The sequence below is a fragment of the Morus notabilis genome, unplaced genomic scaffold, assembly GCF_000414095.1.
Source record: "Morus notabilis unplaced genomic scaffold, ASM41409v2 Scaffold84, whole genome shotgun sequence".
Classification (NCBI taxonomy): Eukaryota; Viridiplantae; Streptophyta; class Magnoliopsida; order Rosales; family Moraceae; genus Morus; species Morus notabilis.
Window position 1 is genome coordinate 42,437 of NW_010361039.1, and position 25,866 is coordinate 68,302.

The 25,866-nt window shown below is 34.2% G+C and overlaps 1 protein-coding gene, 1 long non-coding RNA gene and 12 other non-coding genes across 14 annotated transcripts; all 14 read left to right on the top strand.

Moving 5' to 3' along the window:
- The first annotated feature begins 1,432 nt into the window (after window positions 1-1,432).
- LOC112091601 lies at window positions 1,433-4,378 on the top strand. Its single transcript, XR_002902211.1, has 3 exons — window positions 1,433-1,556; window positions 2,771-3,089; window positions 4,116-4,378. It is a non-coding gene; the product is annotated as an uncharacterized LOC112091601 (long non-coding RNA).
- LOC112091610 lies at window positions 1,721-1,843 on the top strand. Its single transcript, XR_002902220.1, has one exon. It is a non-coding gene; the product is annotated as a small nucleolar RNA SNORD14 (small nucleolar RNA).
- LOC112091612 lies at window positions 2,019-2,140 on the top strand. The gene has a single exon (XR_002902222.1). It is a non-coding gene; the product is annotated as a small nucleolar RNA SNORD14 (small nucleolar RNA).
- Window positions 2,315-2,436, top strand: LOC112091611. The gene has a single exon (XR_002902221.1). It is a non-coding gene; the product is annotated as a small nucleolar RNA SNORD14 (small nucleolar RNA).
- Window positions 2,777-2,900, top strand: LOC112091613. The gene has a single exon (XR_002902223.1). It is a non-coding gene; the product is annotated as a small nucleolar RNA SNORD14 (small nucleolar RNA).
- Window positions 3,094-3,197, top strand: LOC112091607. Its single transcript, XR_002902217.1, has one exon. It is a non-coding gene; the product is annotated as a small nucleolar RNA snoR99 (small nucleolar RNA).
- On the top strand, window positions 3,338-3,459 carry LOC112091602. The gene has a single exon (XR_002902212.1). It is a non-coding gene; the product is annotated as a small nucleolar RNA SNORD14 (small nucleolar RNA).
- LOC112091604 lies at window positions 3,636-3,720 on the top strand. Its single transcript, XR_002902214.1, has one exon. It is a non-coding gene; the product is annotated as a small nucleolar RNA Z221/R21b (small nucleolar RNA).
- On the top strand, window positions 3,978-4,049 carry LOC112091605. Its single transcript, XR_002902215.1, has one exon. It is a non-coding gene; the product is annotated as a small nucleolar RNA Z267 (small nucleolar RNA).
- Window positions 4,379-4,385: 7 nt separating the features above from the next.
- Window positions 4,386-4,468, top strand: LOC112091608. Its single transcript, XR_002902218.1, has one exon. It is a non-coding gene; the product is annotated as a small nucleolar RNA U30 (small nucleolar RNA).
- Window positions 4,469-4,739: 271 nt separating this feature from the next.
- Window positions 4,740-4,823, top strand: LOC112091606. The gene has a single exon (XR_002902216.1). It is a non-coding gene; the product is annotated as a small nucleolar RNA R44/J54/Z268 family (small nucleolar RNA).
- A 157-nt stretch (window positions 4,824-4,980) lies between these two features.
- On the top strand, window positions 4,981-5,061 carry LOC112091609. Its single transcript, XR_002902219.1, has one exon. It is a non-coding gene; the product is annotated as a small nucleolar RNA snoR122 (small nucleolar RNA).
- Window positions 5,062-5,847: 786 nt separating this feature from the next.
- On the top strand, window positions 5,848-5,932 carry LOC112091603. The gene has a single exon (XR_002902213.1). It is a non-coding gene; the product is annotated as a small nucleolar RNA SNORD25 (small nucleolar RNA).
- A 6,408-nt stretch (window positions 5,933-12,340) lies between these two features.
- LOC21390135 (ubiquitin carboxyl-terminal hydrolase 27) lies at window positions 12,341-22,744 on the top strand. The gene is given in 14 exon segments (XM_024165677.1): window positions 12,341-12,794; window positions 13,499-13,625; window positions 13,914-14,014; window positions 14,093-14,323; window positions 18,098-18,166; window positions 18,305-18,433; window positions 18,797-18,925; window positions 19,513-19,575; window positions 20,052-20,360; window positions 20,646-20,828; window positions 20,917-20,979; window positions 21,677-21,985; window positions 22,271-22,357; window positions 22,359-22,744. Coding segments are annotated over 14 exon segments (2,262 nt in total). The 5' UTR covers window positions 12,341-12,524; the 3' UTR covers window positions 22,551-22,744.
- Window positions 22,745-25,866: the final 3,122 nt, after the last annotated feature.

Below are 25,866 nucleotides of genomic sequence, written 5' to 3' on the forward strand. Positions count from 1 at the left end.
TCAATTTGGTTATCATGAACTTCAAAAATAACAAATAGTTATCAAATTTGTTTAAAATTGAATGGAAATGACTCTTCCGGTGGCCTTGAAGGCGAAGCGTCCTCGACATACTTTTTCTTACATTTTTTTTTCTCATTATTAAAAAATAATGACTACCAGTTTCTTTCGGGATAGTTAGAAAGTCTGAAGTGCAACATAGAATGACCATTTAAGATGGGTAGTGAGTTCAATTCACTTATACTTATCCTAAATAACCAGAGTTTATCATAAAAAAACATTATAAAAGCAAAACCATTATAGTTCTATTATCTAGAAATTGTTTTTCATACATGTAATAGCTGTGTTAAAGAATCTCAAAAAACGTATTGATTCTTTTTTTAAGGAACGATTAAAAATGATAAAAAAGGTCCTTAGAGGTCAATATATAGACTTATCTGCAAATATAATTATTTGAGGACAATTTTTTTTTTTCACCTTCTTTATAATGGACACATATGTAAATCACTCTTACTTTGCACCCTCAACTAAACTGTTCATTTATTACAGTAATATATCCTAAGCTTTATAATATTAGCAAATTATACCCTCAACATTAAGAGGGGTAATAATTAATGCCTAGTATAATGAGTGTTATTAAATTAATGGTTCAGAATACAAAATTTGCATGTAACACAGTTTGAAAAATGACAAATTTTACTTTGATATATGAATACTTGTCTTAAAACGCCAATTTGATACTATCAATTAGCTATTGAATCTCAATTGATATTAATTTTAAAATTTACGTTGTAATTTGTCGAAATTAAAATCTTAGGATGTATTATGCAAGAAAAAGAAAAAGTTAAGAGGCAATGGTACAATTATCAGTTTGGTTTATAGACCGTTCCATTCGAAATCTGAAGGTTGATTTCAACAAAAACTTAAGGGTAATGTTGACAAATATTTTTTAAAAGTATATGAGTTATGATTTTTAACTTTTATTCTTAATTTAATTCTTTTTTAGTTAAATAATTACACTAATAAAAAAATATTTATTAAAAATAAAAAATAAAAATTCAGAAAGATAAATTTTCTATTTTTTCATTAAAACCTCCCAACTCCCGAGCCGTGAAGTGTGAAGTGTTATCAAATCAGGTTGACAACGTAAAACCCTACCCTAAACAAGATACAATTTTTTTTTTTTTTTGGCATAAAACGAGATCGTATTTCCTAAAAACGACTTGGGCCATGATCAGGACAAACGTGACTTGGCCCATAAGAATCTGGGCCTGGACTCAGAGTCGGTGAATATGGTTTAGTTTCCAGATTGTTCCATTTGAAATCTCAGCCGTTGATCTCACAAAACCCTAAACCCACCAAAACCCTAAAGCCTCGCCTCCCCTATAAAATGGCGGCCACGATCTATCCTCAACGCTATTAGGTCATTCTTTCTCTCTCTCTCACTCTCTCTCTTAAATCAATATTTTCTTTTACGGCTGTTTCTATCTTCTTCAAGAGGCTATGGAGTAATTGTTTGACATTCGCCCTTGGCTTTGACGGTAGCCTTTGAATCATCCGTAAATTGATGAACTCTCTCTGCGATTTTGTTACGTTTATGTTTTCTCGATTCAGTTTTTTTTTCCGTCTTCTGTAGAAAATCGGCATTGTTTCTGAAAATTCTTTTCTTTGTTTTGTTGAAAACCTGTAAATTGTTTGCAATCGATTTTTGGTTGTTTTTGTACGTCTATGATGATAATTTCAAGGCTTGTTTCTCAGAAACATTCGCAGTGGCCGCCTAAGAGCTTTCGCCTCCGCCGGGCTTGAGAGCTAATGCTGCTTAATCCTTCCTTGGATGTCTGAGACTCCCACAAAGCTTTATTACGCTACCCTCTAGTTTGTTAATTGCCTTTCTTTTGTTTGATTTTCGTAATGTTGCTGGAATTGGATTGTTTTGGTTAATATTGGCTTTTGGTATATGATTTTCTATCTGCTTTGTAGAATGTGCAATAAACTTATGTTTTATGTTTGTATGTTCCTATTGTTGATGATGACAAATCTAAGGCTTGTTTCTCAAAACATTCGCAGTGGCCGCCTCAGAGCTTTCGCCTCCGCCGGGCTTGAGAGCTAATGCTGCTTTATCCTTCCTTGGATGTCTGAGACTCCCACAAAGCTTATTGCGCTACCCTCTAGTTTGTTAATTGCCTTTCTTTTGTTTTCTTTTGTTAATGTTGCTGGAAATGGATTGTTTTGTTTAATATTGGATTTTGGTATATGATTTTCTATCTGCTTAATAGAATGTGCAATAGATTTCTGCTTTTTGTTTGTATGTTCCTATTGTTGATGATGATAAATCTAAGGCTTGTTTCTCAAAACATTCGCAGTGGCCGCCTAAGAGCTTTCGCCTTCGCCGGGCTTGAGAGCTAATGCTGCTTTATCCTTCCTTGGATGTCTGAAACCCCAAAAAAAAATGGAGTAATTTTTAAATATGCTGTCTAGTGTGTTTAATTCCTTTTCTCGTGTTTTTGTCATGTTGCAGGAATTGATTAATTCTGGTTTATATTGGTTTTGGTGTATATATTAATGGTTTTTCTGCCTGTTTAAATGCAAGCATATTGTTTTGTTCATTTTAATTTGGTATTTCAGTGTTCTCAATTCTTTACTGTTTATTACATGTTTCTGTTTTGTCGATGTATGTTCCTAGCTTTTTATGTAGTTTTCTTTGATTATATAGTTTGGAAAATTTTATTAGCCCCTGATTGCTATATATTTTTTTATTGTTCATTCTTTGTAGCGGAATTGTCTAGGATGATAACTACGAAGGCTTGTTTCTCAAAAACTTTTGCAGTGGCCGCCTAGGAGCTTTTGCTTTCGCCAGGCGTGAGAGTTAGTGCTGCTTAATCTTTCCTTGGATGTCTGAGCTAGCTTTCTCTAATTGCATTGACATCTTCGTTTTTTATATCCCTTTTTTTTGACGTGATTACTTTTACATGTTTGATTTATAGCAAAATTGCTTTAGGAGTTTTTCTTTTATTGCTTGTTCACCAACTAAATGGAATGCTTCAAGTGGTAGATTTTGGGACAAAACGTCTGCCCCCTTTAGCAGTGATCTTGTGAGTGCTTTTGGGATGAACAAGTCCCTCATATTTATTCAATTCCATCCTTTTCACTTTGTCAGCTGTTTCTTGGTGTCTAGCTGATCATTTTGGGATGGAAAATTCAATAGTTTATGTTTTATCAAATTCGTTTTAAATACTGTTTGATCAAATTTATGTTTGACGATGAAAATCCTGAGGCTTTGTTTTTCAGTGTTTTCATTTGCTCACTTTTTGTTATATGTTTCTTGTGTCTATGTTCCTGCTGTTGATGATGACAAATCTAAGGCTTGTTTCTCAAAACATTCGCAGTGGCCGCCTAAGAGCTTTCGCCTTCGCCAGGCTTGAGAGCTTGTGCTGCTTAATCCTTCCTTGGATGTCTGAAACATTCATATTGTCTTCCACTGTTATTTCTTAAGCATGTTCTATTTTTGTATTCTATGAACATATTCTCATAATTGAAAATTTTAAAATCTTGATAATGATTGCATTTTGTTTGTTTTATGTTGTACATATTTCTCCAGATATGTGAACACAACAGTGTAGGGATATTGTTGTTTGGAAAGGCAGTGATGAGCAATTGAGATGTCATGCACCACTCTGAAAATTGATTGATGACAAATTTCTCATACCCATTACTCTGATGCCTATTCTTTTCTTCATTATAAAACCTGTTATGCTTCTCTCATTCTTACTGTTTTAATTGTTTCTGAAAATAGTTTGTATCTTCTCTAAAAAATTTATCCTTATTGGATTATTGTTCTTTTTACTTTATTCAATTTTACCATGTTAGATGTGTTTGATGTTGTCTGATCTTCCGTTTGCTTCATTTTTTTTGGTTTTTCTAATTACTCTATTATTTTCTTTGTTTCTATTTGATAGATTTTTACGTTAATTCTGTATGTTTGAGAGCCTATGATGGGTTTAAATATACTTTGAGATCAATGTCTATGAAAAGAAATTAATCTGAGGCTTTCCAGGCTCGAAAATTAAAAAAAAATCTTTGTTTAACTTGTGTTTTACTTTTTTCTTTTAATGGATTAGGTTTGAAAGGTAACCAAATGATGGGGTCTTTGAGGACTTAACCATGATGCGGACCGTACAGCTTTTGTTAGCTGCTGGGGATAAATCTTGGTTTCTGATGGTTATTCTATATCCGGTAAGAAAGATCATGGTGAGGATGTTCAAAAAATTTACCAAACCATGCAATCCAAATCAAACCCAAACAAATTGGTAATTTTTTTTTTTTTGGATTATGGGCTTTTTGGTAGTTTGGCGGATTTTTTAATTCGTGTGAATTTGTTAATGAGAAGGTACGATGACGAAGTTTTTCATAATCTCGTTAATCTGATTTAACATGAGGATAATTTCTCATCCATTCAATGACTTTTCTGAGCACCTTCTTTCTTCTAGTTTTTTTGTTTTTTGTTTTTAATTTTAGAGTTCGTTGTTGGTAGTTTGAGATTAATCTATATGAAAAGATATTGATCTTGAGGCATTTGTGCTCCAAAATTTAACTTCTGTAGGTTGCGACCCTTGTCCGTTCTCTTTCTTCTATTATTTTCTTCAAATTGGTATAATTATGACTCCGGTCTGTTGGGTATCTCTCTGATGGACATTTTATTCTTCATTTTGATATTTTAAATTGCTTTTTCGTACTAAATACTTCTTGCAAGTGATGATAAACAGACAGGGACATCAGCACTCTAATTGAGGATGTTGATTTGTCGTTGGGAATCTCTCTGATGCATATACTATGGCTTCATTCATTTCACCATACTTGTTTTTCCTTTTTAAATGAAGCCTATATATTCTTTTTTTCATTTTTCTTAAGATGTTTAGCAATCTTGTTCATACGTGTTTATATTGTTTTGTTTTTATTTAAATTTTGCAAATATATTTTGCCATTTGCCAGTGATGCATTTCTAATGCACGTATTATCAGATACAGATATATGATGATACGCATAATTGTCACTACCTCTGAGGCAAGACCAATGAATTCGTTGTTGTTAGTCTTTTTTGTTAGAATTTGAAGGCTTTGTTTTAAAGTTTGACTTAATTTCTTATCTTGTGTAAAAATGCATTAGTGGAATTTGAGGTAGCCTGATGATTGATAATAAGAACGGAGATTTGAATGGTGCTATTGTGGAAGCTTAATTTGGGCTCCAATGGCACCTCATGTAATTAGATTCCGCTGGATAGTATATGAAGGCTCTCTCTCTTAACCGTGTCAAAAGAACTTTTCGTGAGATATTTACATCTTTGATTTTTTTTGGGTTGCGTATTCGTAATTAGGGTAAGTTTATGGCAGGATGAGCTAAAATTCCCTACCTTCTCTCAGCTGAGAACAAGTTTATGGAAGTTTAGGGTAAGTTTATGATAACGTCACGTTTAGAACCCAATATTTATGGCTTTTTAATTGGTGACTATACATTCCATATAATCATTTTTTGAATCTTTTTTGTTTTTTTGCAATTGAATATGCTATTTAGGGGTTATTTAACTTGAGTGTAGTTTTTGAGTTAAATTTAGAGTTATAACTTGAGTTGAAGTTGTAATTTCAATAAAATTGAGTAAAATTGAATAAAGTTAAAATTTTAAAGAACGTGAACTTAAATAAAGTTAGAACTCAAGTTGTTTTTTTTTTTGAGTGTTTTTAGACAAAAGAACATGCTCTTAGTATTTCGTTTTGGTTTTTGACGGTTCATTTAGTTATTATAGAGCTTTTTGGTGTGAGCAGCTGTATTTAATTTTTTTATTGTTTTAAATGAACGAGTGACTGTGATGAGTCTCTACAGACCTGTAATGATTTGCGGATATGATCGCAGATCTTATGAACATCTAAGGGACTGAGTTGCTTTCACTTTTTCAAAGTTTTTTTTTGTTTTTTTTTTTTTTGAGAATTTGTTTGGCTTCTTGTTTTCACTGATTTAATTTTTGATTTTGTCTTTTTTAGGCATGATTTTGTGTTTGTTGGTAATTGAAAAATATAAAATGTTTCCCTTATTTGTAGACAGCCATTTCTTGAAGTTGGATTCTTTGCTTGGTAAACTAAGAAGATATTGTTGTTTGGTTTAGGTAATGTTGCTTTTGAGCGTGAGTTTTGTGATTTTAGATGTATAATTGCTCGTTCTATGTTGGTGGTGGGTTTTTTTCCCCCAAATTATTTTGGTAATAATTTGTCTGGTTATGATTTGATGATGATTTTGTGTTTTTCAATTTGATTATTGTTGCTTTTAATTTGGTTATATTTGTGGAAAAATTAAAATAATGTGATTGATTATGCAGCATAGTTGATCAGGTTTTATGCAGCATAATCTATCAGTATGTTGTAATTTGACCGATCATGCTTCATAAATTGTCGAATTATGAATTTGACAAATTAAGGCGTCTGGAAACCGGCTGTCGGCCCATGTTCTTAGTTCAGCCCCTGTTCTGGATATGTTTCATTTAGTATTGGAAACAATGCCTTGCGTTTTTCTCGATGTTGTCCTTATAAATAAATTTCTATAGTAATTTATTTTGATAATAATTTTTGTTTTGTATTTTTTGAATTTCGCCGCTCACTTTGTAGTTTCTTTTGATAATGATCGCGAGTTAATTGTTAAAGAAATACGATTAAGTTTGAGTATTCTCAGCTGACGTACGATCTGGAGGGTGATGTGCTCTTTTTGTTCTCGTGGAAATGTGGTGTGTTGCACATTTATCTCTTGAACTTGTATAGTTTAAGCAACTTTCTTTTTGAACTTTTTAATTTTTGTAAAGTTGTAGTCATGATTTGTAAAATTATTGTAATATGTCTCACAAAATTGGAATTGTGCCAAACCCATACAAAACTGGAATTGTGCCAAACCCATACAAAACTGGATACAATTCAAAGCTGGGTAATTTAATTTATAATAATGGGTAGTAGGACATTTATAAATTTGTTGGTTGGTTAAAAAATCTTGGATAAAGAGATAAACAAAAGTCTTGTGTTTCTGAGATACTATTGAGAATCTATTACCGTAAAATGTAGACAAAAACGTGGTAATAATGATTTGTATTAAGCTTTTATTAAAGAATATTGCATAAGCATATAATTTTTAGAATATTTGATTCTTGATTTTTAATTCTGGTTTTCCAACGAACTCCTTGACTAGATCTCCATCGCGGTTGAGGTATTGTTTGACAAGAGATGAGACTTTTAATAGTTTCACATTGACAAGAGATGAGACTTTTAGGGTTTGTTTGGTTGGAGGATTCAAATCATGTGATTCGAATCATTTTTTATTTACGTGTATTTCTTATGAGAGAAAATACTGTAGCGAATCACGAATTATGATTCGAATCAGGGAATGAATCACTCTACTAAACGCCCCCTTAATAGTTTCACATTGAAAAGAGAGAGTCACATTGTAAGTTGTGGTGGCACGCATTCTTCAATGGATGGTGGTATGCAATAATGACAACCAACATTGTTGAGTAATTGAATAATGTGGATTAGAAAGTCAGGTTAATGCCTGTAGGTTATTTTGTCGAATGATTAAGGGAGTTCTTACAGTGATGGTTCGTTGAGAGATGCGAAGCCGCCCTTAAACTTGATTTCACCTTATCTCCGAAAGCAAATAAATGTGTTTGTGATGCATTTTTTGTGGGTTTACCATTAACGGTGAGTTAGTAGTTATGTATTGACTTGTCAAGTAAACATATACTATGATTTTCGTCTCATGTAAGAGTAACTGATCAATTTGAGTACTCTGTCACCAACTTATTTGCTACGATCTGGATTATGGATATAAGAGAGATGACATGTACCTGCAGGTAATTTCAGGTGGACCAACTGCCTTGTCCCCATGTTATGGCTGTGTGTAACAGATGACAAATGAGTCTAGCCAATTATTGCTCCAAGTACTACACGAAAGATGAACTTTTTGCAACCTATCGAGGAGTTGTTAGTCCTATTGGAAGCTCAGAATGATGGCATGTTGATGAAAAAATGAGGAACCAAGTTATGAACCCTCCTAAAATAAAGCGTCGGCCTGGAAAACCTCATGTTACTAGGATTTTATGCCAAGGTGAAGAACCTGATACAATCAAGTGCAGTAGATGTCATTCTTATGGACACAAACGTAAAACCTGCACGAATCTAGTGCCACTCCACCCAGGCTCATCAACAAGCTTAACATGAATCTAGTGACTCTTTTATGTGTGTTTCGTTTAATTAAAGTTATATGTTGTATCTTGTAATAATATATTAATTTGATTTATTTCTACATTACAAAGAGTCTTTTGTTTTCCCATCAACACCGGCCAAGTGCATGATAACGTTGTAGACAACTTGGTCAGCCCACCCAAGCTTCTGGAGCTTCAAAAAGTTCACTACGACAAGTTGAAGCTCCAACTTCTCAAATTGAGTCAATGTAAGACCCTGCCGTAGTATTCTGATGGTTTCTTTATAGTTAACAGTACGATTTATTTTACCGTTCTTGATGTCATCGTCTAGAACCATTCTCATGAATTGTAATAATACACAATATCAATGTTGTTAGTAATTGTATAAAGGCAAATAAAAAAACATAGACAAAAAAACATAACACACCTTATGGGCGGTCATATTAATATGACATGCCGGTCATAATTTTATGATCGACTACAATGTTATTAGTAATTGTATAAAATGAGTTCCATCACTATGACTGTCTTATGGACCGACGGAAAATATGTAAAATTATAGCATATGTATATATATATATATATATATATATATATATGAAAGATTATCGCTGGGTACGGTTTAAAAAAAGAAGAAGAAAAGGGTAGGTCAAAAAGATTATTACCGTGAGATGTATATGTATTAAACATGCAGGGGTACACTTGGCTTTACTACATGAGGCGGGGACTCACATTGGTGACTCACGTGGGTAACTCACCTTGAAAATCACATAGGCTTGGTAACTCACGCAACTAATGCAAAACTTACTAAGGCATATATGGCCATTTGTACGTGGAAAAGAACCAGAGAGCATCCAAGAAGAATAGAGAGGAAAAAAAAATTTCCAGCGTAAGAAACAGTGAGTTAGACCAAAAATCGACAGAGTAATCGAGGCATCGCGCCACCAGAGATTGACCTTTGTTTCCTAAGGTGAGATTTCAAGATTTTCTCTTGTTTTCCTTTCTCTTTGCTGCCGTGGATGTGTAGAGAAGAGTAGGGAAAAATTTTCTATAGGTAAGGATTTTGCTTGAAATGGTTTGAGAACATGGAATCTAAGAATCTAAGGTTAGATTTTTGGTTATTTAGCCTTGGTTTTTAGCAATTTTGATATAGAGAATTTTGTTGGAAAAGTTGAGAAAACCTCTAAAACCATGATTAAGATTTATGGTGTTTTTGAAAGAGAAAGGATATGGTTGGTGTTTGATGGTGGAAACAACGGATAAAACGAGCTGAGGTTGGCTCGGGAAACATGCAGAAATAGGCGAAACTCTGCTGAAATTTAGTTTGAGTAATTTGAACTAAAACTGGATTTCAAGAGAAATATGGGATTAAAGTGTGAAAAGAAAGGTGTTTCGATAATCAGTGATGGTTAGAAACCGAACACAACGAGAATTCACAGTTTTGGACCGAAACTGAAAATTAGGCCCATGACTGAGTAATTTGCACGGTTGTAGTGTAAAATTCTTGAGATCGGAAATAGTTTGGGATAGAATACCAAGCATAAGAATTGTAGACCTTTCCGAATTAAATTTCCAAGTAGTTACTAATCTTATATTTTGAATCTAACGATCGGAAAAATTTATGCAATAAGATCGATTGACGGTTGAAGTCGGAAAGCGTCAAGTGAGACAAAAGACGCGTTGTTAGCGGAACTTTGGTAAGTACAATAGTTTTTCTGTGGCTATATCACGAACAAGCTTACTTTTCTATGTTGCACAAAGATTGTGCATATAGTAGAATTTTGAATGTTAGATACAATGTGAATGTTAGATACTATGTTAGGTAAGTATCTACAAGACTTATGTAATCGTAGAACTTTATTCTGCAAAAAGTATGTATCGATGTTAAGTCGAGATCAAACGAAGAGAAATGAAAGGTTAAACTTTAACGAAAAGTTAATCTCATGAGAAAATGCTCAATAATGCACAAATTCATAAGATTTAACTAAAGTTACCGTTTCAATGAGAAAATTGATAAGCGGTAAGAGACTAAACGTCCTGTTTGTACCAGCCTTCGAAGGAAAGGTTATTATAAGACTATGAAAGATATGAAACCGTGACTGAGTTGGATTGGTTAGCTACCCCACTCTTCAATGGTTATGCGCGCTATGGTACAACAGGACATGACCCATAAGAAGTAAAAGACAAGAAAATAAAAAATAGAAACCATTCCATATAAAGGTACAGTATCTGTAAAGAAGAATGAAAAGAATGAGAAATACGAAATGAAAGTCGTTTAGAACGTGAAAATACGATGTAAACGACTAAAATGAGATGAAAACAGAACAAAGAATGTAATGAAAGAAGAAGAACATAAGCCATACATGTTTTAGTAGTACAGAATGTATTATAATATATGACATGAATGCATATATGGGTATGCATAATTATTGCATCTGTTATGACCTATTGATACTTGCTGAGCGAAAGCTCATTAAGTTTGTTCGTGTTGTAGGAAGCTCGAGTAAGGCACCGGCTCCCTGAAACTTGTTGTTGGGCATGCAGAGAGGATGCAACAGTGGAGTGTGGACAAGTGGGTTGTGGATGTATCACGTGTTTTGGAAACACTGCTAAACATTATGTGTAAAATAAAATAGTGTTTTATGTATTTTGATGACTAATGTAACAGAATGCCGTCAGAGTGCTACAGCATTTTACGAATAGTTGAAAACAGAAGGCTAGCTAAATGCTACAACATTTAGACGTACATGGTAAGAATGAAAAAAATTGGCTTGAATTTTTTAAGAGGTTATAACTAGTAAGTAGTAGAGGTTAAGTATGAACTTAGGATGATGATCAAAAGTTATAGTCGCCACAGTACTATAACTGGAGGTCACAATTTCATGACCATCATGCAGGCTCGCTCATAGTGTTATGGCTTATGGCTGGTCATAGCATTATGATCGGTCGGTAATTGTATTATGATCGATCATAAGGTAGTCAGAGAGTGCGGTCACAGTACTATAACTGACGGTTATAATGCTATGATCGCAATCTCATCAGTAAGGCAGTCACACTATAAGCCTGCCTGCCTGATGGGCGGTCATATCATTATGACCATCGGTCATTGTATTATGACTGCACGTTATGACTGGTTATGATACACTTACCAACTAGTGATAATGTTATGACCGGCTATCAGACAGAGTCACAGACCAAATAAGGAGCATAATGACAATCCAATGACAATAAAAAATTTTAAATAACTGACATTATATGCTTTTATCTCCTCCTCTAAAGTTGTTCTTTTCTTCTAAAATGACAAAAAAATGATAAAAGAAAAAAAAACAATAAATACCTAAGAAAAAACAAATAAACAAGAAAAGCCAACAAAGTTTTTAACTTTGTCTCAGAATCCGCCATTGACCTCGTTTGTTTCGTGGTTGATTTCTCCAACGAAGAATGTTAGGAGGGTGAGGTTTTCTCAGTTCGTGCTTATAGGTTAGGCGTTGATTTCTTCGGCGAAGGTTCGTGGGTTCTCGTTGTGCGCTGCTGGGTTCGTGCGTTCTGGCTGGCTATCGTAGGTTCTCATTGTGGTTGATTCGTTGCTGCTCAAGGTGGTGGTAGTTGGGGTTTCTTGGTTTCTGTGCACACCCGCGTTCTTTCTCCTCTCTCTACTTTGAATATTTAAATTTTATAAGGCTTCAAAAATGAAATGAGGCACAATTGTCATTTTAACTCAAGTAAAAGCGGCATGGTCTCACTTTTACTGGCATGACAATGTTAATTGTGTAATTAGATAAAAATGATGTTAAAAATAATAATAATTTATTCATAAGTGTTATTGTTGAAATTTTTTCCCCAAAAAAATACACCAACAAATTTGTAAGTGCGGGGGTTGAATTATAACAAATTTTTTTTTAAAATATGTTAGGAATAACGAAAGTTACATAGTAAATATTTTAATGATATTCATGTTTTTACTACAAAATAACGTGATAATTATTTTAATAATATTATTTATTGTTATTATTTTTCTTGTAATATTAATTTTTGTTGTTGTTAATATGTAATGTTTTTTTGGCTATATTTCGTCATAACAGGTCAAATTTTGTTGTATGTGTAAAGATTCTTAAAAATGTGTGCTAAATTGAGGGGTTCCTCTCTCTCTGCCCCCTATAGGGTTTTTGTATTAAAACAGTCCAAATTTAGTCAAGCAACTTCAGCTTTCTATGTTTTTTTGTTCTTCCTCTTTGTTGGATTTGCGTTTACAACATAATTCAAGTATATCCAAAACCATAGTAAAAACAGAAAGAAAATGCAACGAAACCCAAACCAAAACGATTTGATTCACCAATTCAAACATGGGTATTGGAAGAACTTGGTTTCTGATTGTGGGTTTCGCATATCTGTAGCTGGGATTCTCGGAATTGCCGGTTTTGTTTTGGCTTTAATAAAAGACGGTAAATTGGGCAAATTAAGCGGCTTTAATTGGTTGAGTAAGATTCAAGATTCTCCTCGGAGTTTGCGCTTGGTGCCCGGGTTGCAAAATCTCGGCAACAATTGTTTTCTCAACGTGATTTTACAGGTATTAATGTGTATATGATCATGTTTCAGTGCCCGTGGAATTGTTAACTTTTGTTTGGATGCCAAGATAATAGAGGAAACCAGAAAGAAAATCGAGATTTTATTTATTTGATAGTGTTCTAACAATAGCTATGATTGTTGTTCTAACAAATGTAATTATAGTTCATAGCAAAAAAAAATGTGATTATAGTTAACTTATTTTGGCATTTGGGCAACAATACACACACACACACACACACACACACACACACACACTATATTTATATATATATGTGTGTGTGTGTGTGTGTGTGTGATTTTATGTGTGTGTATGATTGACTGCCAAGAAAACAGAGGAAATGAAATAGAAAAGAGAGCGAGAATTTGTTTATTTTGTTCCATACATGGAAATGTAATTATTGATTGGGTGCCAACAAAACAGAGGAAACCAGAAAGAAAAGCAATACTTTAGTTATTACTTTGATTTTTTTTTCGAAATGAAATAGAAAAGAGAGCGAGAATTTGTTTATTTTGTTCCATACATGGAAATGTAATTATTGATTGGGTGCCAACAAAACAGAGGAAACCAGAAAGAAAAGCAATACTTTAGTTATTACTTTGATTTTTTTTTCTTTTGCGATTATTGTTTACTTATTTTTGCAATTTGGGCAACTGAATTCAGTTATGTAGTTTTTTCTGATTAATTGAATCTGAAAAATTTATCAGGCTTTAGCAAGTTGTTCGTGCTTCCAAATTTTTTTGCAAAAGGCTATAGAGGAATGTGAAAGGTCGGCTGATGAGGATTTAGTTGATAGTATGCCACTTGCAGTTGCTTTAGCTTCGTTATTCGAAGGTAGCTCACAAACTATCTCTAACGTTTTTTTTTTTTCTTTAAGAGTGGAGGTCTTCTCAAGATGTTGCGCAGCAGAATCTTCACCCTTTGTTCACTTTCTAGAAACATAAAATAAAGAAAGTGTTCTTTTGGATTTTCTGTTATACCATGCAGTCTTAATAGTCAGACTAATAATTCATGAAAGTTTTGGTCTCATTTGATACAATGCAAATATAAATGATATTATTTCTTGATTTTCTCTACATTTAACTCATTGTCACTTAGTTAAGTAATGTTCTGTCTCTATAGAATTATGTGTAGTTGGTGAAGGAAGAGTAGCGTTGAGTCCTCGGACAGTAATGCTTGCAATCGCTCATTACATTCCCAGTTTCAATCTCACTGCCCAGCAGGTCCAACTTTTAATTTTAAATTTTACAACAAGTTCTATGGGTATTTTGATATCGTTTGATATATAATTTTGTCTGTAGGATGCAGCCGAGGCTTTTCTTCATATCCTGTCCTCTTTAAGAGAAGAATTTACGGGGTGTTATGATCCAAGAAACCCTTCTTTGTTGGAATTATGTTCTTCGAGTTGCAGGATTATTACACCAAAGAGGGGGGAGGTCTTGAGCAAGCAAGAAATGTGGCAGCGAGCTTTTGTTGGACCATTTGATGGGGTTCTTGGTAGCATCTTAACTTGTCAAAGTTGTTCATCTCAGGTTCATAATGTTTCATATCAGTAATTATTATTACTCTGACCTTCCTATAAGAGTTATATTTCTGTCTGTTGTTGCATGCATAAAAATATCTTAGTTTACAATTTATTTGTACTGAAAAACGTTGGTTAGACAAATTGGTCTTGCATAATTTTTTTTGGATAAATTTTATTTTTACCCCTCGAACTTTGATCGCGTTTTAACTTTGCCCCCCCGAACTTTAAAAAGTGGTCTACATGCCCCTTGAACTTTAAAACGTTAGTAAAAATGCCACTTGTGTCAAAATTCCGTCCATTTAGGTTGATGTGGCACTAATTTAAAGAATGAAAAATTAATTTAAGCTATAAATCTTAATTTTTAAAGAATTAAATAATCAAAATCCAAATTATACCTCCATAAAAAAAACCCCAAGTTATACCTAATACTAGCCCTAAAAAAAAGAATTAACACACTCTCCTCAAATTCCTTCTCTCGCACAAAGAGAGAACCCATGAATAGCTCTTCTCTGCAAAAGGAAGGTCTTGATGAATCTTTTTTAGATACTCCATGGCCTGGGTTGGAAAACGCAAGAAGATGGGTTTGATCCCTTTGTGACGAGGGAGTGAGGAAGGAGCTGGCCAAGGTGGCGGTGAGGGAGGCGTGAAGAAAAAATAATTTAATACCTTAAACAATGCCTACGAGTTGATGCCAGATTAGAATTATCTTTACAAAAATGCAGGGACTTATTTATTGTGACCAAGACCATCTTGGTTGTGAACTCTCTTATGGAAAGAATGAATTTTCAGCCAAGGTTTAAGGAAAGAATGGTGATTCTACTGCGTAATGAGCTCTATTGGATTCTTGTGGGCAGTAGCTTGTTTTTTTTTTTTTTTTCATCTCTTTTAGTTTTGCCTTTTCATTTATGTTTTTAGGAAAATATCTTTTTACTTAGTGTTAAACATAATTTGATTTTTCTATTATTAGTGCCTCTAATAATTAAGATTTTAGTAAAAGATTAATTTTTTATTCTTTAAATTAGTGCCACATCAGCCTAAATGGATGGAATTTTGATAGAAGGGGCATTTTTGCTAACGTTTTAAAGTTCGGGGGGTACGTAGACCACTTTTCAAAGTTCAAGGGGAAAGTTAAAACGCGATCAAAGTTCAGGGGGTAAAAATAAAATTTATCCTTTTCTTTAAGTAGTAAACAGAAACCTTTATTGATGAAGATTAATCAATACTAGGTGACGAGGATGAGGAATCCTCAAAAGCGGAAAGTAAAAGATAATCTCGACTAGTAAGAAACAAAACCACAAAATCTCAATGACTCAATGCATCCCTCCAACTTAACAGAATTAAAGACAAAGGAAAATGCTTAAACTCTTTATCTGTAGAAGCCCAAAGCGAAGCCAGGAATTGAGCCTTATCAAACAGATCTGACTCTTCGGAATCATTATCCTAAAAAATTCGTCGATTTCTTTCCAGCTACGTCACCCATAGGATTGCCAACACCATTGTTTTCCCCATAATCCTCCCCTTCTTGCCATTTCCAAACACTCTTAGATCCTCTTCCAGTAGTGAAGTACAGCTTTTAGGGCTGATCCAAAGAAAGTCAGCTACTTTAAAGAGACGCATCCAGAAACCCCGCACAACCTGACAATGCAGAAACAAATGATCGATGTCTTCCCCATTCTCCTTGCATAAAACACACCAACTTGGCGAAAGAAGCATATGAGGATATTTCTGTTGGACCAAATCACTTGTATTTAATTTCTTCCGATAACACAACCAGGCAAAAACCTTAACTTTTAAAGGAACGCAAGTTTTCCAAATGGAATTGTTAGCATGAAAAGGAATGAGATTTGAATTAGGGACATCAATCAAGGAATGAAAAAAATAAGCACAAGTGAACCCCTTTGCATTGGGTATCGAAATCCTCTTATCTTTCACTTGAGGCCTTGGAGAAAAATTCTCCAAGACACTGGACAGATCCACAAACTCCTCCAACTCCCTTTCCCTAAGATTTTTTCTAAAATTAAAATTCCAACTCCACTCTAAGGGCTCAGAAGAAATAAAAACTTCATTGATTTTGGAATTTCCAGAATTAGAGAGGCTAAACAATCTAGGAAATCTACTAGCCAAAGGCTGATCACCTATCCAACTATCCTTCCAAAAACGAATTTTAGAACCCTCCCCCACTTCCTACTTAACCTTTTCCAAGAAAACAGGGAGACCTTGAGAGATGAATTTCCAAGGACTTCGATGATTTCCATGTGTAACCGGATTTGAATCTCAGTGATTCAGATGGAGCCCATATTTGCTTCTAATGACCGTGGCCCAAAGAGAATCCTGCTCTAGTGGAAATCTTCACTACCATTTCCCCAAAAGAGCTTGATTTTTGTGCACTAGATTTCCAATTCCTAATCCTCCATTTTTCTTGCTTAAACATACCGATTTCTAAGCTACCAAACAGTCCACTTTTGAGTCCTTTTCACCATCCCAAAGAAAATTCCTCATCCTTTTTTCTAACAAATTTCTAGTGGAGGCCGGGAGCTTAAAAATGGAGAGGTAATAAATAGGAATATTTGCCAAAATGGATTGGATCAATGCCAGCCGCCCCCCTCTTGACAAAAAGCCTTTCTTCCAATCATCCAATCTTGTCTAAACCGGCATCCAGAATTCCTTAGATAACGGGTTCCCACCCAATGATAGACCCAAATATTTCAACGGCCACTCACCGCTATATCTCGTACAACCACAATACTCCTATTCATGTTGATTTTGTGGCCCTAATACTCGTATTCATGTTGATGCCAGCCACAATACTCCTATTCATGTTGATTTTGAGGCCCGAACAGTGACAAAATCTTGAGAATTGCAGCAACATTTCTGAAGTTCTCACAATGAGGGTCTAAAAATAGCAACGTGTCATCCACAAATTGCAAATGGGTTACCGTCGTTCTTTCATCTCCCACCATGAAACCTTTAAACTAAACCCAAACGCGAAGCTTTTTCAAGAAGACCGCTAAGGGCATCAGCAACTATGGTAAACAAAAAAGGGGATAGCGGATCCCCGTGTCTAATACCTCTGGTTGCATGAAACCTCCCTCTTGGTTTGCCATTAATCAGAATTGAGAAGTTTGCAGATCTTAGACATCCATTCACGCACAACCTCCATTTATCTCCAAAACACTTCATTCTCAACACAAAGTCCAAAAACGTCCAATTCACGTGATCGTAGGCCTTCTCAAAGTCTAATTTAAACACCATTCCTTCCTTTCGCTTAGATCTATAGTCCTCCACTAGCTCATTTGCTACTAAAACCCCATCTAATATTTGTCTTCCTCTAATGAACGCACTTTGAGTCTTTGAAATAGTTGTCCCCAAAACTTCTTTAAGTCTATTTGCGAAAACTTTCGTGAGAAATTTGTACAAGCTTGTCACTAGACTGATTGGCTTGAAATCTGTCACCTTACGAGAATTGATTTTCTTCGGAATGAGGCATAAGAATGTGTGGTTCGTATAGTAATTGACCACCCCCGAATGATGAAATTCCTCAATACCTTCATTATGTCCACCTTGATCCACACCCCTGAATGTGTGGTCTTGCATAATTAAATCTAATATACTTGTTTTTGCCGATTTCATACATCTGATTGTCAGCAAGTTCTTTGCAGATATGTAATTTGTTTGAGTGGTCTACTTGGAGAACCTTTTCGACAAATTAAATTACTGCTGTGCAGTAGTTTCACATGTAACTCATAACGGCCAGCCTTTATTAGTTTGTATCCTTTTGCAGATTTCACTGAATTTTGAAGCATTTCACAGCCTGCCACTTTCTCCGGTGCTTGATACTGGTGCCACCATAGTATGTTACTGAAGGTTCCACTCTGATAGTGCGTATATTTAAGCCTGTTGCTTGATTTTTATTTTTGTCTTAACTGCTTTCTACAGAACTGTTTTTAATTTTTGTGTTTTTTCCTTCTTTTACATTCAATGTCATTAGATGGTTCGATGTAGCTTGGAAAATTGCCTAAAGCAGTTCACTGTTGCCGAACAAGTGGAGAATTACCACTGCAGCAATTGTTGGCATATTGCTGGAATCAAGTACTTGTCCTCTATACGAGGAAATGAGGTAAATATTCATGCATGAGCATTATTATTCATTTTCCACTCCAAATCGTCAAAAGGAATATGGTCAGTTTTCCTCATTGCATGATACATATACTTGGCTAATACTATCAAACGAACGAGAAATACTTCTTCTTCTTCTTCTTTTTTGTGTGTGTGTGTGTGTGTGTGTGTGTCTATCAAACGAACGAGAAATACTTCTTCTTCTTCTTCTTCTTTTTTGTGTGTGTGTGTGTGTGTGTGTGTGTTTGAGATGCTTTTGTGGTCGCCTAGATTTCGCTCTCAAAGTTTCTTGTACATTTTTACTTAAGCAATTTATTTCTATCATCATCATTCTATACTTTGTGCTCTTACCTTTGTTCTTCAGGCAGACATTGAGAAACTTAGGATATGCACAGAGCAAGATTCTTGTGACTGCCGAAGAATTTTTTGTTTCCCTTGGTCAAACAAGTTTTCATATACACTGAAGCAGATAAGCATTGCTCGTTCTCCGAAGGTATGTGTTCTGATGCTTTCATGTAAAACCTCATTTAGGAGATTCCAGGCATCACATAACCTAGACCTTAAGGTGTAGGCCTTTGAAGCTAATAATTAAATACGCCAGGCTTTTATTGATTAAGTAGGTGAAGTTTTGTCCCATACCAGATAGAAGTGTCCTCAAGTTTTCGTGATTTTAGGATCATAAGATATGGAAATCTGATGGCACTATATGAACAATAAAAGCAAGCAAATTCTGTTAGAATAGATATTGATGCACTGTAATAGAAAGCATAGGCTAAAGTCCCAAGTTATATAATTTTTTTTTTCCCTCGAGTAAAATAAACTTGTTCTGCAACTTGATTTAATTTGGTGGCTAGGAAAATCTGTAAACTGGAGCTGAAACAAGTGCTATTAGCGGAAGGAACTAGCAAGAAATGGTCAATTTTATTATTCTTTTGGTTATCTTTATATGATTTCCATCCTATAACAAACGCTTTCAACTTTGCAACTAGCTTATTGAAAACCAAGGTTAGTCCAATATATTACTTTAAAAGTCCAATATATTACTTTAACATGCACAATAACTTTGCTCTGTGCTTGCAGATTCTGTGCATTCATCTAAAGCGGGTTTCTGTTAATATTTTTGGCGAACTAGTCAAACTTCAGGTATATACAATTTTGCTTATCCTTGTGTGGTTTTCTAGTCTAGCATTTACTTTTCTAGTTAGACTCATGAATACTTATACCACCGAAACAAATCAAGAATTATTGCATGTTAGTTTACCAATCCATCCCAAAAGCTTAAGCTTTTAGGAGGTGGGCCAACAATAGTTTTATACTTTAACATTGCATTTTCAATACTTTTGCTCATCATGTTGAGAAGTTTCTGCACCTTTTTATATATTGAAACAAGGATTTGAAATGTAATGTTCAAAATATGTGTCCAGTTTTAATTTTTCTATGTTGCTTCTTTGTTGGATTAGCTTGCATATGTTGTCCCCTCATTCTCACTTGTTTCTAAAAGTAATTCCATGAGCTTGATGACAGAAACTAGAAAGTTATAACTACCTCATAATATGGTCATTAATTTGATGTAATTTGTAACTTTGTTGTGATAACGGGGTATACATTACTAATTGCAGGGCCATGTTTCGTTTCCTTTAATTTTGGACCTTTCCTCATTCATGACAAGCGGGGTGGCCTTTATGACCCGGGAAGAAATTTTTCAGAGAGGGCAAGTGCACCCACATTATGGAAAACCAAGTTTTCATACCGAAATTTCTAACATACAATACGATACAACAAGAAATCTGACTTATATGTATCCTGCAACAAGAGGAGGTTTCTACTCTAGCAAGGGACAAGATTTACCGTGGCAATCCGATTTTATCGAAGCTGGGGCCTGTTCAAAAGCCCTGCATACAGACATAGAGATGCAACCAGATGAGCAGGTTAGCTGAAATCTGCTGATACTGTCATATTGATATAGCTGTCTTGTAATTTGGGACAAATCATTGAGCAGACGGATTTCCGCATGTGTTTAAGCCTTTGAAGATTATTGGTTTTCTACCTAATGCGTGGAACAATACTATAGGACACCGGCGGTATCCAACGTCACACACTAATAGGTCCCACAACAGGGACCCCACAGATGGCACCCTACTTCTATTAATTGTGGTGGTGGACACCATTGGTGCCTCCAAGCATCTTTCTAACATGCAAGTCTTGTCTTGCAGGTTAGTAAGAGTTCCCAAGTGGTCCCTCCAAGTCCTTGTTTATATCGTCTAGTTTCAGTTGTGGAGCAAAGTCCAATATATTACTTTAATATGCACAATAACTTTGCTCTGTGCTTGCAGATTCTGTGCATTCATCTAAAGCGGGTTTCTGTTAATATTTTTGGCGAACTAGTCAAACTTCAGGTATATACAATTTTGCTTATCCTTGTGTGGTTTTCTAGGTCCAATATATTACTTTAACATGCACAATAACTTTGCTCTGTGCTTGCAGATTCTGTGCATTCATCTAAAGCGGGTTTCTGTTAATATTTTTGGCGAACTAGTCAAACTTCAGGTATATACAATTTTGCTTATCCTTGTGTGGTTTTCTAGTCTAGCATTTACTTTTCTAGTTAGACTCATGAATACTTATACCACCGAAACAAATCAAGAATATTGCATGTTAGTTTACCAATCCATCCCAAAAGCTTAAGCTTTTAGGAGGTGGGCCAACAATAGTTTTATACTTTAACATTGCATTTTCAATACTTTTGCTCATCATGTTGAGAAGTTTCTGCACCTTTTTATATATTGAAACAAGGATTTGAAATGTAATGTTCAAAATATGTGTCCAGTTTTAATTTTTCTATGTTGCTTCTTTGTTGGATTAGCTTGCATATGTTGTCCCCTCATTCTCACTTGTTTCTAAAAGTAATTCCATGAGCTTGATGACAGAAACTAGAAAGTTATAACTACCTCATAATATGGTCATTAATTTGATGTAATTTGTGACTTTGTTGTGATAACGGGGTATACATTACTAATTACAGGGCCATGTTTCGTTTCCTTTAATTTTGGACCTTTCCTCATTCATGACAAGCGGGGTGGCCTTTAAGACCCGGGAAGAAATTTTTCAGAGAGGGCAAGTGCACCCACATTATGGAAAACCAAGTTTTCATACTGAAATTTCTAACATACAATACGATACAACAAGAAATCTGACTTATATGTAAACTTTGTTGTGATAACGGGGTATACATTACTAATTGCAGGGCCATGTTTCGTTTCCTTTAATTTTGGACCTTTCCTCATTCATGACAAGCGGGGTGGCCTTTATGACCCGGGAAGAAATTTTTCAGAGAGGGCAAGTGCACCCACATTATGGAAAACCAAGTTTTCATACCGAAATTTCTAACATACAATACGATACAACAAGAAATCTGACTTATATGTATCCTGCAACAAGAGGAGGTTTCTACTCTAGCAAGGGACAAGATTTACCGTGGCAATCCGATTTTATCGAAGCTGGGGCCTGTTCAAAAGCCCTGCATACAGACATAGAGATGCAACCAGATGAGCAGGTTAGCTGAAATCTGCTGATACTGTCATATTGATATAGCTGTCTTGTAATTTGGGACAAATCATTGAGCAGACGGATTTCCGCATGTGTTTAAGCCTTTGAAGATTATTGGTTTTCTACCTAATGCGTGGAACAATACTATAGGACACCGGCGGTATCCAACGTCACACACTAATAGGTCCCACAACAGGGACCCCACAGATGGCACCCTACTTCTATTAATTGTGGTGGTGGACACCATTGGTGCCTCCAAGCATTTTTCTAACATGCATGTCTTGTCTTGCAGGTTAGTAAGAGTTCCCAGGTGGTCCCTCCAAGTCCTTGTTTATATCGTCTAGTTTCAGTTGTGGAGCACTATGGAAGGGCTGGCAGCGGGGCATTACACTGTCTATAGCAGCGCAAAAGACGGTTCAGATTCGTTTAAAGATGAAATTGATACCCCATCGGAGCCCGACCCTGAATGCTGGTTCTGCATTTCAGATTCTGAAGTACATCGCGTTTCCGAGAAAGATGTCCTTGCTGCTGAAGCTAGCTTGCTTTTCTACGAGAAGATAGTACAAGAATGAATAGTGTACCTTCTCTGCCTGTTTTTGTTTGTTGTAACTTTTGATTACTCAGAAAAAGGCAAATGCTGATTGATTTTCAACTCGGAGATTCCCAAAAGGGGGAAAAAAAAGAAACAGAAAAGGAAAATAATGAATGCACAGGCAATAACTTTTCGTGGACAGTTGCATTATTTTTAACATTTTCTTGGAATAAAAAATTATAAATATACCTCATTGTCTGCTTGTATTTGCAATTTTTTGCAAATTACTTCAATGCAGAGTATTTTCTGGAGTATAAAATCTTGGTTGAAACAAACTCCAGGATTTTTTTATTTTATTTTTTGGTGCTAAGAAATGTTTTGGGGGAATTGAATCTGTCATGACATGGTTGCCAACTTTGCTACAGACAGCATGGAAAGGTCACACAGACATAAGGGACTCAACAAGACAAAGGTTGCTGTCATGTCACTGTACTGAGAAAATTACAAATATTTCCGTTGCCAAAAAGGGTAAAAATGAAAAATGGAAAATTCAAAATAATTTTATTTCAGAAAGATACTCTAAATCTCTATTATAGTTTAATTGTATTTTTACTTGCACAAAATAAAACTGGTTCATCACGTTGTGATTTTAATTGTTGAGTTTGAGAAATAATAAATTACTGGCACGTAGAAATTTCCATGGAAAACGACCTGTTTTTTAAACACCATCATGTCTTTGGATACCAATTACATCATAAGATTAATGGCCCTCCAATTCTGCAGTCCTGCAGACAGCTCTTGTTTGCATGTTAGATGTTTTATTTAAAACCAAATCATTAATTGTGTCTTTTTTTTTCTTTTTATGTATTTGTATATATTTAACATCCACCAATTTCTTTTCACATCTCCAAATGATTTTTGCATAATTCTTTTCTCATGGCTAAATCTCAATAACCCTCTTATTATTCACTTTCGCCTACACTAAACATAATATGAACATTCCACTATATCCAACAACTTCTAACTTCTTATTCCACCAATTTCTCTCCTTTCTTTGCCTAACATCCTTTGAAATGCACCAAAGAAGATGATAAATTTATGCGTCAAAACAATTATGTATCTCCAGTGGTGAAAAGAGTCTCTAATGATGGACTATATCTCTGTGCATTGGACTATATTATATTCTAGTATCAAAAATAGAAGAATTCTGTGTGATTACAAAGATTTCCCAGTCATATTTTCTTTTCTACATATGAACATAATAGCATATCGTTAATATTTTTGTTTTAATGGATTGGAATTATTAGCCTGATGATTTCCGTGCATACTGTAAAGTTGTTCTTATAAACTATATATTAGTTAATCACATATAGTCAAAGTGATGTAGGACCAATATTGATTAAAGAAAGAGAGAAAGAGATCAAGAGAATGAGAACAATTGAGAGAAAGAGATCAAGAGAATGAGAACAATTGAGAGAAAAAGTAGAGGAATTTAGATTTTTTTTTAAAAAGTGTAATAGAGAAAAAATATTTTTACTCAATAATAATCATTAAAGCTTAAGTGAGAGGGCAAATACTAGCTCTATTTATAGTTGTATAAAACTTAAGAAGGATCAAACTCAAATTCGAATAAAATCCTAAATAATCCGAATAGATAAACGCAAAATAAAATAGCTTTAAAATAACTCTAATTCTTATATTATTCCTAATATTTATATCTTTGTTGCCCCAGTCTCCACTAATTTTAGAATTAGACTCCTGCTAGTTAAATTCTTCATTCTCAACACTGATTCTTTAAGAAGTCGTAGGAGCTTAATACTTGACTGTAAAAATGTTCTCGTTGTAGAGAAACAAAAAAAATATAAATAAAAATAAAAAAAACACTCGAAGTTTTTGATCACCATGGTAACAGTTCCAGCTTATTGAGAACCAATCCCATGCATAGTCACATTAAAATAAAGTTTTAGTAAATGTGTATTAGATCCAAAAGAAGCAATAGAAAAGCTTAATTAGGGATTTCATCAATCAACTTTATCATCGAATTTTCAACACAAGATTCAAAGAAATTGGATTTAATGGCTAAAGGAATAGCTTTAGCAGTAATTTCAAGTGATTTGAAAGCATGAAAACATGGTAAGAATGGAATACTTGATTGGAAATTAAGGAGATGGTTAATAAAAAATAACCTTAGGAAAGGAATAAGAATGAACAACCTAGTCATTTAAAAATAACTTTTTCTCTAACTTTTAACATTCTTAATAGATATAATATATCTTTTTATCATATTTTGATTTTACATCACTCCATATGCTTATTTTTCTAGGGATAACCTATGATAAGACTTTGGTGCAAAAGAAAAGCATGACATGTATTAATGGTGAACTTTTAGTTAGGTTCTAATGGCAGCTATATATTGAAGAATGATGATCAGAATTTCTTTTCTTCCTTTTTTTTTTCACCTAATATCATAGATAAGACTAGCAAATGAAATTTAATGTTCTTTTGAATGAAACGCTGATGCAAAATAATATAAACTTAACCCTAGTTTAAGAATGATTTATCCATTGTAAATTATATATGTTCTTTCTGCTGTATCATATTATATATATGTGTATATACATATGTATATATATTGTCGTTTTCTTTTCCATCTTGTTATGTCATTCAAATGACAGATGATTAAACACATTCCCATGGTGAAGCAATTCAAAATCATTGGAGATTAGATCGACAAAAAAGCAAAAGTAAAAAAAATAAAAAAAAAATAAAACAAGAAGAGGAGTATTTATATGTGTGTGTGTGTGTCTGTGTATATATACATGAGGGTCGAATGTCGTTATAAGCAACTAGCTGTCATATATGTGCACAAACCCTAATTTACTGCAAAACCCTACATATGGGATATTTATTGTATCAGTCTGTTCCTTTAGCTTATCCCCCTTTCTTTTTTAGATTTTGATTTCTTAACGTGGACCACAACACAACTTTTTAGGTGTGTTATATATATATATATATATATATATATATATATATATGTATGTATATATATATCCAAGTATATCAAGTCAGTCACAGGACATTCTTGTCGGAGATAATAGTTTTGCAACATGGAAATTCAAGGTGTTTGTATTATTGATATGATCACTTCTAACTCATCTCATCAGCATCAGCTGCTCTCTTACATTTTCACTATGCATGTTTCTCTCAAATTCTCTAATATCCTAGTATAATTATATGCCTAGTTATACAATATTTCACTCAAAATTAACTATCTATCTATCTAGAAGAAGTGATAATCATATACTAATTAAGTATATTATACTTTTTTTTTTCTCCTTTCCATTTTTTTTAATCAA